Source organism: Macadamia integrifolia, chromosome 12 (assembly GCF_013358625.1).
Source record: "Macadamia integrifolia cultivar HAES 741 chromosome 12, SCU_Mint_v3, whole genome shotgun sequence".
Lineage (NCBI taxonomy): Eukaryota > Viridiplantae > Streptophyta > Magnoliopsida > Proteales > Proteaceae > Macadamia > Macadamia integrifolia.
This window is the reverse complement of record NC_056568.1, coordinates 22,486,916-22,500,548: the sequence shown is the minus strand read 5'-3', so window position 1 is coordinate 22,500,548 and position 13,633 is coordinate 22,486,916. Positions and strand designations below refer to the sequence as shown.

The 13,633-nt window shown below is 43.9% G+C and overlaps 1 protein-coding gene across 3 annotated transcripts in view; it reads right to left on the bottom strand.

The window, feature by feature from the left end:
- Positions 1 to 13,633, bottom strand: part of LOC122058296 (protein HLB1) — a 94,807-nt gene that overhangs the window by 26,427 nt on the left and 54,747 nt on the right. For all 3 annotated transcript variants that reach the window (XM_042620917.1, XM_042620915.1, XM_042620918.1), the window contains 6 exons: positions 5,027 to 5,077; positions 4,788 to 4,817; positions 4,584 to 4,646; positions 4,385 to 4,450; positions 4,061 to 4,189; positions 3,619 to 3,654 (listed from right to left, as the gene is read on the bottom strand). In XM_042620917.1, coding sequence (XP_042476851.1) covers positions 3,619 to 3,654; positions 4,061 to 4,189; positions 4,385 to 4,450; positions 4,584 to 4,646; positions 4,788 to 4,817; positions 5,027 to 5,077 — 375 coding nt within the window. The remainder of the gene's footprint in view (positions 1 to 3,618; positions 3,655 to 4,060; positions 4,190 to 4,384; positions 4,451 to 4,583; positions 4,647 to 4,787; positions 4,818 to 5,026; positions 5,078 to 13,633) is intronic.

Genomic DNA, 13,633 nt, shown 5'->3' with positions numbered 1-13,633 from the left:
GGAATAAGTCTTGTTAGCCAACTTGAACTTACCATTACCAGGACAAGTAGTATACTGTGAGAAAAGATAAGATCGGAAGCCCCCGGAGTCTATAATCCAAGAGGTAGAAGGGAGAGACATGGTATGGCCACAGAAAGAGATACTTGACCTAGAAGGGGTGGAAAGGGGTGGAATGGCTAGAGCTCGTAGTAGTAGATGCAAGAGAGTCCGAACGTGTTAGAACGAGTCGGATAACAGTGAGCTCATTAGATGATAATGAGGCTGCAGAGATGCTAGGAGCACAGTCAGTATGGGATCTCAGTACGGTTGGCTTGACCAGGAGCACCGGCATGACCCTTCCCTCATCCTTTACCAGATGCATCAGCTGGACGACCATAAAGCTTCCAACAGTGCTCCTTGGCGTAGCAATCCTTCCCAAAGTAATCGCACTTCATTGGAGCTCTGGTAGAGGAGCCACCATATTGTGGGGTTGAGTGCCAGAGACAAGTGCAGATCTCTCAAAGGGAATAGGCTATGGAAGCATAGCAGTATGATGGATGTCTTCAAGTTAGATCACAACATAGGCTTGATCCAAGGTAGGAAAGGGGATACGACTCGAACTTGGGACCGTAACTGATCAAAAATCACATTCAGACCTGCCAGAAAGTCGTAAACCTGGATTTTGTCCTCTCATTTCTAAAAACCGATGACATCTGCAGGGGTGGAAGGAACATACTCCTCATAGAAGTCCAGCTCAATCCATAGTTTGTGCAACTCATAGTAATATTGTGACAATGTGAGCCCTCTCTGCCTCAGGTCACGAACCTTTTGGCGTAGTTCAAAGACCTAAGCATCATTCCCCGCCTGAGAAAAGATACCCTGGACAAACTTCCAGATCTTCGCAATAGAGTAAAGGAGATAGCCATATGAAAATTGTAGTTGCATGGAGTTAACAAGGAAGACCATAACCAGAGTGTTGGCACACTCCCATTTGTCAATCTTAGGACCGGTGGTCGGACGCTTCGTGGTTCCAGTGAGGTACCTGTAATAGTCGCGAGACTTGATGGAGATGCAGATCTAGTGTGAGCACATAAGGTAGTTTGTGCAATCAAACTTGATGACACAAGGAGGAAAGGTTAGAAGAGCGGAGGTATCTCCGCCACTAGAAGTAGAATAGCTAGTAGATATGGTAACAACTTAATAAGGTTGTGCTAATGGAAGAGGCACCAGCTGGAGGTAGAAGCAGCACCAAAAAGCTGGAAAAAGACTTGAAAACCACAAAAATCGATAAAAAGTAAAAACCTTAACAAATCGATTTTGGGGCGATCTTTGGAACAGATCCTAAGATTGTAAAGTGGCTATAGCATACCACTGCAAGGATAAGGAGCATCCATCGCAACCAACATCAAGATGATCGGAGCATCAAGCAGGGCAAAAGCGTCTTAGCATTAAAAAAAAAATCGATATCAGGGAAGAAACCCTGAAAAAGTCGATGGGATGGGAGATGGGTCTCTTAGATCATTGTGGAAGAGAGTCTGAGAGCCCAGGAAAGTAGAAGACGAAGGCTAGTGACTCCTTTGGTGGTTTAAGGAACTACCACCGCAAGATAGAAGTAGAAGAAGAGAGGTGGAGGGAAGCGCAAATGGAAGGAGACGCTTGGAGAGAGAAGAATCGAGAAAGAGAAAGAGATGGGAAAACCCTTAAAGACCCATTTGAAGTCTGACACTTTCCCTATAACCCATTATTATAACCTAAAATAAAAATAAAAACTGCAGGCCACGTGCCAGACGAAATGCTTGAAGTCCTGCAAAGCTGCCCCGTAAATGGCTTCATCTACATACTGGAGATAATCTATCCTATGGTATAGGTCATCGAAGAACCAGCCACAGTGACTTAACAGTGTTGCAAACATGTACGACTGGCGGGCTGGGTAGGATAAGAGTTGTCCACAAAGGACGATCCAATCTATAATTGTAAGCGAGCGTCACACTAATAAGCATTGGTCGAAACATTTGATTTCGACCAAAACTTTTGAAATATGGTTATATATAAACCCCAAAAAGTTCTATCGCCAAAACTATATGACATAAGGTCGAAATTTTGGCTAAACACCAAAAGTTCGACCAAAATCTCTTAATTCGCCTATCATTTCGTCTCACCTAATCAAATCACCAAAATTTCCAAATTTTCAGCAAGTTTTTGAACTATGCATATTATTAGCGCCACAAATATTTGTGACTATCAGATCTAGCTGTCCATTTATAAATGAAAATCCATCTGGACCATTTATGAGCTAAGCTTTCAATATTCTTCTCTGCAGAAATTTCACAACAAATTGTCATAAAACCTTAAAATTTTAAATATTAAGCCTTGAAACTTGAAAATTGAAAATATTAAGCTTTAAACCTAAAATATTAAACTATGAAACCTAACCTAAATCTGTCAAACCTAAATGTGAAATTTGGAGATGACTTAAACCCACCTTTAACTGTTGCCAGTTATTATGGGAACCATGTCACTGCCACTGGAGTCACAGTAGAGATTGCTGAACAATCTACAAAGAGAGGCAGGAAAACGAAGGAGCGGGTGAGGGGAGGGAGAATGAAGACAAAAAGATGCTGCCTCTACCAGGAGAAGATGTTGGCACATCCATTGCCTCTCCTTGAACCATCACCATTGAAGGCATAAACTATGAAACCTAACCTAAATGTGAAATTTGGAAATGACTGAAACCAACCTTTAACTGTTGCCAGTTATTATGGGAACCATGTCGCTGTCATTGGAGTCACAGTAGAGATTGCTGAACAATCTACAAAGAGAGGCAGGAAAACGAAGGAGCGGGTGATGGGAGGGAGAATGAAGACAAAAAGCTGCTGCCTCTACCAGGAGAAGATGTTGGCACCACCATTGCCTCTCCTTGAACCATCACCATTAATGGCATTGCCAGGTCAGTCAAGGAAGATCAATAAGAAGAGGGACTCATGTAAAGAAGATACTGAGTAGCTCCCATTTTTGCCATAAATATCAGATTTCATTAATACTATTTTTTCATAGATTTCATAATTCATGGGTTAGGGCTTCTCCTGAAGTGTACCGCAATACACAATGGAAAAAAAAAAAAAGGGAATTGTAGTACACTGACCATAATAACCTTAACAAAAGTGTACTGCATAAATTTACTCAGATAAAAGAAAACACTAAAATTGATAGGCATTCCTATATACCCATGCATGTACACTTCATAGAGAAACTTCATTATGATACTTGTCAGGCACCTCTCTTGCTTCAGGCATGCGCTTTTAATGCAAAGGTGGGACCAAACTTATTTGTGCATGTGGGTTCAAGGCAGTGGACCTAGGCATGATTCAGTTCACCTTAACTGAGGCATTGCATCAGCCATGCCCTAAACACATCTACAGACCCTCACATGCACAACTCAAAGGGAATTTTTTGTCTGACACACACAGCTTCAGGCACACACATTAGCAGGTGAACACCTTACTGAAGCTGAATATGTGGGTGCAGTCAGAGTGGTTCCGAGGCATGCTGCATCTTGCCCCAGATCTGAGGCATGCCTTCAAAAGCACCGCATGAAATTTTATTAAACCATAAATACCATCCAGAAAAATCAATACTGACCATAGAGCGCACAAGTCTCAAGGCACTCCGGTAGACCTGCATAAAGCAACAGCAAATCAAAACATTCATCTATTTTAGCAGAGATAAAAACTGTTTTTAGTCAACAGAAGATAAAATCAGAAACCCAGTGAGGTAGACATCAAGAACAATTAATAACTTTCCAAGACACACAAACAGCCTCCCACCCTCTCATATGTAATATCAAACTAAGGGTGTAACATCTCAATACTGACCTACCAAAGTGAATTGATATGCAGAACCTAGCTTCTTTTTTTTGGGTAAAAGATCTAGCTACTTGGAACAATGAAGACAGGCAGTTTAGCTGGTGTTGGTAAAAGGTAGAAGGAAGCTATGGGAGGCTGTGATTAAGATTATACAGGCAGCCTACATATTGAGCTACCAACGGAAAACAAAATAAGGACTCCAAATGCAAGGTACTTACTGAGTAATTTGGTTTCAAGGCATGAGCAGCTGCAATATAGATGGCTGATTGACCATATAGCTCATTAGGGGAGACTTCTTTTGCATTGATTGGTCTCCCAGTTCTTAATGTATCCTCCGCTAATCCATACTGTGACATTATATATGAGAAAAAAATTAAAGAATAAAATTAGTCTTTTTATGAGTTTATTAACTTGCAATGGGAAACCGCATAAGTGCACATGATCTCATGTTATTTTAGGGTAGTTTATAATCCATCATAGCCTGAATTCAAAAAGATAGCTTCCAATTCTAAATTTGGAAGCAGAAGCAGCAGCAAACCAACCAGAACAGTGCCAAGGTTGTATATTGCGCGGTGGAAGTCAAATTGCAATTGTATTGCTGCACGGAACTGCAAACAATAATTGCCAAGTACCAAATAAAACGGATCAGTATATCGCCAAAAAAAAAAAAGAAGAAAAATAGCTTCTTAACCACCATACAGAATAGCCAGTAATTCTTATGTTCCGAACTGATATCTGTACCTTACTAATTGCACTTATTACAATTGTTTGCTTCTCCCTTGCAGGAACAATTGAACTGAGTTCCTAAATTGCAAATACATAAGACAATTTAATCAATTTAACCAGAAAAAGGACGTGAAAAGAATATGTAAATATTAGTATCAGGACAGAGGGAAAAAAACAAAAAACAAAAGAGAAGTATGCAAACTATAATAAATAAAGTACCTGTAAAGCAAGCCCCCAGTTGTTAAGAGCCTGAAATCAACAAGAAGAGGTATGAGGAAAAATGGTAGTGTAATAGCTGAAAACCACGAATTAGCAAAAGTACTGAAGTTAGTAACAACGTCTCAAGAAAATGACAAGCATAATATAATAAGAGAATGACAGGAACAAAGAGAAAAAGAATGTAAGACACTGGAACTACTATGGGAACAAAGCAAAATAGACAAATTCTGATAATAAACCTGAGGGCTATTCCAGTTCAGTTGGACGGCTCTTTCATAATTTCTAGTTGCCTGAAAGATCAGGAAAGAACACGTCAATGTTTCAAAAATATTTTCATTAAGATAGGACATGAACTATTAAATGATACATTTCAACTACCAAATATAACAGTAATCCTACATTGTACTGAAATTAAAATTCGTTGGCCCCAGAGTGACATTTCAACGAGTAATTATTCATTAAATACTAAGTAGCAAAACAATCACAATCAAGCATAATGGTATTCAAGTTCAATTTGAAAATGCTTATCCTCTTAAACTTCTAAATTCAAATCCATCAACAAATTATCAACTCCATATAGCAGCTGGGGAAAAAAATCTACGCAGAAAAAGAGCAACCCAGTGCATGAGGCTCCCGCTACTACAGGGTCTGGGACGGGAAAAAAATCTGCGCAGATGGAAATCAAACAACTGAATCAGCTTTGTAGCAACCAGATACGCCAAAGGTTACAATAATAATCTGATGGTTACACGAGTATATAAAGGTCAAAATAACCAAGAACTCCTGACAAAAGTCAGCCTGACCGAGTGAAGCTAGTCAAGGAACTCGATGCCCTCTCTCCATGACGCGCCGACCCCTCCCTGATGCCCTCCCTCCCCTGGTGGGTTCACCACCAGAACTGCACCCTCCTCCAACCTCCCTCTCCCACCAGCTAACTCCAACTCTCTTGTCTCTCCCTCTCCTCTTGAGCCCATCCCCTGGAACTCCTTCCAACCGTCCATTTCTTCCACTGATCGCTTTGCCCTCCACTACATCCCTCCCTCAGTGGTCGACAATCTATCAGTCGGCTTCTGTCCCTTCAGTATTCTCTCCTCTGAAATCGCCAAATGGCAGCATTGCTTGATTGGTCATTTTCTGGGTAGCAGACCCCCTTTCCTCAGTCAAATCCTCACCACCAAGCAATGGAGACCTCAAGGATCCCGTGACTCCTTCTGGATAACGGCATCTTCCTCTTCAATTTTTCCCTTGAAGAGGTCAAAATCAAAGTGCTTGAAAGTGGCCCTTGGCAGGTAGGGAAGAAGCCAATCTTCCTTTTCCAATGGAGCCAACTCTCCAAACTCCATAAAGTCGACCTGCAGACCATCCCCCTTTGGGTTGTTCTCCCTAACGTTCCATTGCATTTTTGGTGTGCTCAGGAGCTTAGTATAATTGGCTCCTTAATCTGTGCCACCCTGTTTTCCGATACCAGAACAAGAAAGAAAGATAGGCTCTCCTTTGCCCGTATTTGAGTTGAGGCCTCAGCTGATCATATTCACCCCTTCTATGGTGACCATCTTAGATGATGAAAGTCAAGCCTTTCATCAGCATGTTTGCAACGATTGGATCCCTTCACAATGTCTATATTGCAAAGTCTTTGGCGATCAAAATGAGAATTGCCCTAACCAAACTCAAATGACTACCTCCACCGCCACTCTTGGCCATGAAAATGTTCCCTCCTCAGCTACCTGTGATGATCTCCCTTCTGCTGCTCCTTTGGTGAATCCTCCACCTGTCCACCATGGCTTTCCTCCCTCTCGCAATCCTAGTCGTGGTTGGAGAAGATCCAGGGATTCTTGTTGCTTGTCCAGATTCGTTGTTCCGTCCAAAGACTTCTTCCTATGAGTCTTCCCTTATGAGTGACAGCTCCTTAGGACCATCAGTCCATCACGGTTTCTCTGTCATTCGTAAACCCTTCAAAGTGTTGGGTTCCCCGCACTCTCAGATGGGTGACACCCTTCCCCTGCTGCTTCTCTTCGTTCAAGAAACAGCTCGCATCCTCCAGTTCCCTCCTCTCCCATTGGCCACTCGACAAGCCACATCACCCTTAACACATCTCACTCCATCTCCCACGCTTCTGTGTCTGCCAGCCCCCAACCCCCTCTGTCGGTGGCGTCATCCTCTTCTCATGCTTTCTCATCACAGAACCCTCCTCTCTCTTCCTATCACTTCCACCCTCCCTCCTATATTATCTACTCCCCCCTTTGGGCCCCCTCTCCTCTCCTCTCCTCCCACTCTGCCCACCTTAGACCCACCTCTTCATCTTCCTTCCACCCTAATCATTTCGGCCAGCTCATCATGGCCATCTACATCATCGCAGCCCTTACATCCGTCCCCATCCTACCGACCCACCCATTTGCTCCATGCGGGCACCTCTTAACCCACCTCTCTCCCAACAGGTCCCTTCTAACCCATCAGTAGACTCGGGTTCGAAGTCTCCTTCCTCATCCGAAGATACCTCCCCTAATGGCATCAACATGAGTTCTGTCCATACAATCCTGGAACCATACCTCCCCTAATGGCATCAACATGAGTTCTGTCCATACAATCCTGGAACCTGTCCCGACGTCTCTAGGATGGCATGCTACATCTCCATGCCCACCCCGACTCCGAGGATCACTACCTTTGGTGAGGCTTCCCCTCTCCACCCCTCCTCTGCTGCTACTGAGCTACGATGTGAAGATCCCTCATCTGCTTCAATCGAGCTTCCCCTTGGCTCCCCCGTCTTGCCTACGTCAACTTCCAGCCCCAAGGCTCTACCAGAAAACTTCCTCAGCGAGGCTACCCTTTGCCAGTTCTCCTCAGTCGACATCGACCCTTGCCACACGGATTCCATCATCCCCTCCAGTCCCGCCATCCTTGTCTTTGTGGATCAACAATGCGAGGCTTCCCTTCACAACCTTATAGACTCCTCAGTTTCCGCCGAAGCCACTGGTGACTCCCCCACTATCTCCTCTGAAGCTATGCTCCTCCCTGCCACTACAGACGTCTCCTCTGACCACTTTGGTTCTCCTTCAATGGAGAAGATCCCACAACACTCCTCCAGTCGCACCAAAGGGTCTTCTCTTCATACCAAGGCTACTAACAACAAGAAGAAAACCTCCTTCACCTCTTCCTCCATTGAAGAAGACAGCACCCCGCAGTCTACTGCTAACAAGAAGTCTCCCACCATTCGTGAGTACTGTCATCGCCATAAGAGGACTTCTCGCAAGGCCAATACTCTCTCCAACTCTCCCAAGCTCTTGCAGCCCTCCCCTCAGCCAAGCATGGAGAGATCCGTTCGTTCATCAAATCTTCTCGCCTTGACCTTGTCTACCTTCTTGAAACCAGAGATCCTGAAGACAGCCTCCCGCATTGCCGCCTTCATAGCCCCTTCTTGGTCTAAAACCACAAACTATCCCTTCTCCCCCCTTGGTCACATTTGGGTCCTCCTATGGAACCCAGTTAAGCTCAATATTTCCTCCTCCTTTTCCTCCTCCCAATGTATTCATCTCTCTGTTTTTGACTCCTTCAACTCCTTTTCCCTTGCCTTCAATGTGATCTATGCCCCATCAGAGCTTCTGACAGATCCCTTCTTTAGGCTGATCTTCTCTATACTGCTTCCCAGGTTGCTTCCACCCCCTGGGGTCTGGGAGGAGATCTCAACGTTGTGCATGCAGCTCATGAGAAACAAGGAGGGTCTCCTATTGAGTATTGACCCTTCTGTTGTTGAAGCTTTCAATGTATGCATTAAGGCAATTAACGTGCATGACCTGAGATGGCCGGGAGCCAAGTTCACTTGGCATAATAAGAGGAATGGTTCCAACAGAATCACCTACAAACTTGATAAAATTCTTGTCAATAAAGCTTGGCTCTCCTGCTACCCCTCTTCCCATGCCTCTTTTGGGCTCCCCAGTATTTCAAATCACAGCCCCATCTTGCTCCTTATCCAACTCTACGTCTCCTTGGGTCCCAAACGCTCCAAGTATTTTTATGTGGTCCTGACACCATGACTTTATCCCCTTGGTTAGGGAAGCCTGGTCCATTCCGTGCAATCATTTGCCTCCCCACTCCTTGCCTTCTCCAAAAGGCTAAAAATTGTTAAGCTGGCTCTAAAGCACTGGAATACCACCTCCTTTGGCAGTATTTCTTCACATGTTTCCGCCTGTCAAGACAAGCTTTCCTCCATCCAAGCTATCTCGATATTGATCTCCAAAAGCCCTGCCTCGCTTCTACTGAGCAAGTTGTCTCCTTAGAGCTCTCCTCCCTCCTTGCTCAAGAAGAAAGCTTCCCTAAGCAGAATTCCAAGATCAAATGGCTTGAGTTGGGTGACTCTTAACTCTGCTTATTTTCATTGCTCTTTGAAAGCCAGAACCAGTCACAACTCCATCCTTAGTCTCCTTGCTAGGGATGGAACCATACTTTACTCCCCAGATAACAACAAATCTAAAGTTTCTTCGTACTTCTCTGATCTTTTCCAATGCCCTCCTTCGTTGGCCCCCCTCATTCTAGCGGGCCTCATTAATAAATTTGTCCCTTCTCATCTTCTCTCCGCCTTCTGCCTATTCCCTCCGATGATATCTCTGCTACTATCCTTGCCTGAAAAGCAAGCAAAAAGCCCCCAAACCTAATGGCTTTAGTATGTGATTCTTTTCATACTGTTGGGGCATCATCAAACCTGATCATTTCTCTACCATCCGCAGCTTCTTCCTCAATCCCTCTCAAATTAAAGGTATCAATCACACTTTCCTTTGTCTCATTCCCAAAAAGAAAGGTGCCTCCTGCACAATGGACTTTAGACCTATCTCCCTCTACAACCTCCTCAAAAATTCATTGCCAAGATTCTTGCCAATAAGATCCAACCGGTTGTCAATTCCCACGTCAATCCCAATCAATCTGCCTTCATAGCTGGCCGAAGCATTTCTGACAATATCCTTCTCTACCAAGAAATTGTCAAAGGTTTCGATAAGATAATCCCACTTTTATCGTTTCCCTCCTCAAAATTGACATCCACAAGTCTTTCGACATTATTCGTTGGGACTTCATCTCTAAAGTCCTTCATGCCATGTCCTTTCCCCCTTCCTTCATCCATTAGCTCTATTCCTATATCCCCTCCCCCTCACTTCTCGATCCTTGTCAACAGCTCACCAACTGAATTCTTCCCTTCTTCTGTTGGCATTGGGAAAGGATGCCCCCTCTCCCCCTTCCTCTTCTCCCTTTCTCTGAAGGTGCTATCCAAATCTATCCAATCTTTCACTGATCTCCATCTCATCTCCCCTCTCCCCAAATGCAACGACCTCAACCTCACCCACTTGGCTTTTTAGCTGATGATCTTATGATCTTCTCTAGGGCTGACCCATAATCCATTCAATCCATTTCTCTTGCCTTTGTCTTTTTGAATCCCTCTCTGGACTCCAAATCACTCTCCTTAAATCCCACATCTTCCTCTTAGGAGTCTCTGATTCTCTCAAAGCCTCCCTTCTGTAGGCCTCTGGCTTTTCCTTAGGCTCTCTCTAGTCAAATATCTTGGTTTGCCGCTTATCCCTTCCAGGCTCTCCCCCCACCATTGTCCATCGCACCCTTATGCTGGACCTCATTCATAAAAGGCCCCAGATTTGGAAAGGCAAGCTCCTATCCTATGCAGGGCACCTTGAACTCATCAAATATGTCCTCCAATCATGCTTCAGTGATTAATCTGTTATCTTCAAGCTGCTTATTTCTACTGTGAAAGTTGTTGCATCTCTTATGCTCACCTTCCTTTGGAAAAGGGTCGATTCTTTCTAATTTCTCCACCCCATCAGTTGGTCCTTCATCTGTCACCCCAAATATGAAGGTGGTCTCAGCCTCCGCTACATCCAAGATGTCAATGCTGCTGGCACTCTAAAACTTATCTGGAAGATTGCCTCTTAAGCACAACAGCATTTGGGTCTCTTAGGTTAAATCCTACCTCCCTTGCTCCAACTCTCTTTGGACTGCTCTGCTCTGCTCTGATGTCTCTTGTGTCTAGCGTAGTATTTTAAACCTTCGACGCGTTGCCCTCAAAGCAATCACTCATCCATCTCTGATGGCATCTCCACTTCCCTCTGGTCTCCTTTTCGTGGTTGGAGTCAGATCTGCCTAATCTTCGGGCATTCCCCAAAAACTCCTTTGTTGCTTTTATCATCTCCAATGGCTCGTGGTCCACTCCTTCTCTTCCCTCCCTCCCCCACATCTGGTCCTCTCTTCCTCCCATTCCCCCCAATTCCCCTTCCCCGGGAAACAAAATCATTTGGTCTCCTTCCTCTTCTGGTGCATTCAACTCCTCGTCCGCTAGGAACTCATCCGCACCCTGACCCCCAGGCCCTTTGGAACAAGCTCATTTGGTTCAAAGGTCTCATCCCCCCTATAGTTTCTCTGCTTGGAGATATCTCTCTAACTGCCTTCCAACCCAATCCTTTCTTCTTTGTCGCCATATCCTTATCCCCCCTGCTTGTTGCCTTTGTTGGTCTAGTATCAAAAACTCCAACCACCTTTTCTTCAGTTGCCCTTTTTCTTCCTCCATTTCAAAAACAGGCTCTCTATTTTTGCTAGCCTGCTAGAAGAAGTCCTCTGCCTTTATGTATAGAGTGGATCTGGATGGATGTTCCTCTTCCGTTCCTCACCGTTAGCCAGTGGTTCATAGAGAAAGACAGCCCTATAACCTGTTTTTGATACTCTCAAGTGGCTCATATAAATCAAGCAGTTTTCGGGATGGTGGTAGGCCTTTGGTTAAAAATGGAAGGTCTCCTCTAGTAGGTGAGTCAAGTTATGGGCAAGTAGAAGCCCATGTCGTAATTTGAAACTCAAATTTCTTAGAACCTCAAACACCTTTGGATGGGTGGTCAATGGAAGAGTTTGAAGATACCTACTAGAGGTTTAAAGCTTAACTTGTGGCTCGCACTTCTGTTTTCTGGTAACGCGAATTTCTCTTTACCTCATTCCAGGTAGGCAAAATCAATAAGAAAAGCCAATTGAGTTCCTGAGCACAAATGGAGAAGGTTCTTCAGATAGCTTATATAAGCTATTATCAAAAATACCTGAACGCACTTCGATAGCATGATCTGACTAGCCGTCAACTACTGAGTGAAGCGAGGGACTTAGAGCTCAGAAGCTAGAAGCTAAAAGTTCGGAGACGAAGCTAGATTAATTAATCAATGGTCGAGAAGGCTTTCATTCCGGACTTGCCTACAAGGAGAGCCATCTGAGAGCATGAATTGATGCCCTAGGCTTTCATTGAACAATCCAATTACTATTATCGTTCTAGGGCTAAAGAGTTCAAACATTAAATGAGACCGGTAAAAAGCACACTTTTAATCGAATCGACGAGAAGGCTTGTAAGCCAATCGATCCAATACTAATATAGGTGGTTGGAATTCATCTCAGATTGTATGTTTTCCAGATTCGATCCATATATAGGGACGGAGGAAGCATCCGAAGCGCACCCCATCTAGGGCACTACCACACTCGGATTTACGGACGAAATCGTATAGAATTAGGGGCAAAGTGCACGGAGCAAAGGTCTTTACAAGCTTTCTTTCCATAGAATGCTATTATTACCTCGCAATTCAAAAGTCTCTACGGCTAAAGAATGAGCGTGTTCTTGGGCCATCATAGAAACATAGATAGGGTCGACGATGGAATGAACAACAAAACTTTATGATACCTTTTTCATACACGTTCACTTGCATCACCCTCTCACTCCTGCTTATCACTACCAAAGAAAGAGGTTACCAACTCAAAAGTGATGAGACTTCATCCATTGTGCTAGAGCTCATTGGACTTTTCCTCGTTCGAAATAAGTAGTCATTACAGACAAATCTCACTTTTGTTCTATTGGAAAAGCCTTAAGAGAGAAGTCTCGATGTTGTGGGATTCCATGCCATGATCTTAGTTACTTGAGAAACCTCAGCCCAATAGAGCCTATCTGACCGAAATGCTAACCTGTCCTCAATAGTCGTCTTCCTTCACTCGAAGGCTTCTATCGATAAGGGATTGGAAGAAACTAGACGATCGGCTCCCTATATCGATCGAGTCTACATACACATTAGCACCTGGCCTAGTATGCTTGTCCACTCCAATCCTTAACAATCTTCAAAGCTAAGTAAGGTACCAGCGCACGGTCCAGTCTTAACGGAACCATCTGAAATAGCGGACTAATTGGTTGAAGGGCAACGAGAAGATTTGCCTACTCAATTACAACTAACCACCTAAGTGAATTGCCGACCTCTTTCCTAAGCGATGATTTTCCTTTCATTTAGAAAAGCCTCCATCTTGCATTCATGGTTTAAGATCTCGCTCTTGCCCCCCATCTCGCTAATCCAAAAAAGAGAGATCTCGCCAAGATCATATATTTTTTTCGCAGTCAACTCAGTGGTTGGCAAGGAATAAAGTATCGGTATCGGTCGCCATATCGGTCGGCTACATTTAAGATACATATTGGACGGTATCGTATCGGAGATACACTAAAAGATATGCCAAAGATCAAATATTAAAGTATCGGTATCGGTCGTCGTATCGGTCGGCTAAATTTAAGATACGTAACGGAGGGTATCGTATCGGTATGGAAGATACTTTAAACCACGGATTGGTTGGTCTAGGTGGTCATATGGTCTTTGTAGTCCCTGAAACTAGGTATTTACCCTATTTTAGGACTTCCAAACAAAATGGAAACATCAGTTTTTTAAAAATCAAACTTAAAATGGTACTTTGACTTTGTACCCTATGTTAAGTAGTCTCCGGCTCTTCGGACCCTAGGCTAGTATGCTCTATTCCACAATTCACATTCCACAACCAACACATGACACACCATAATC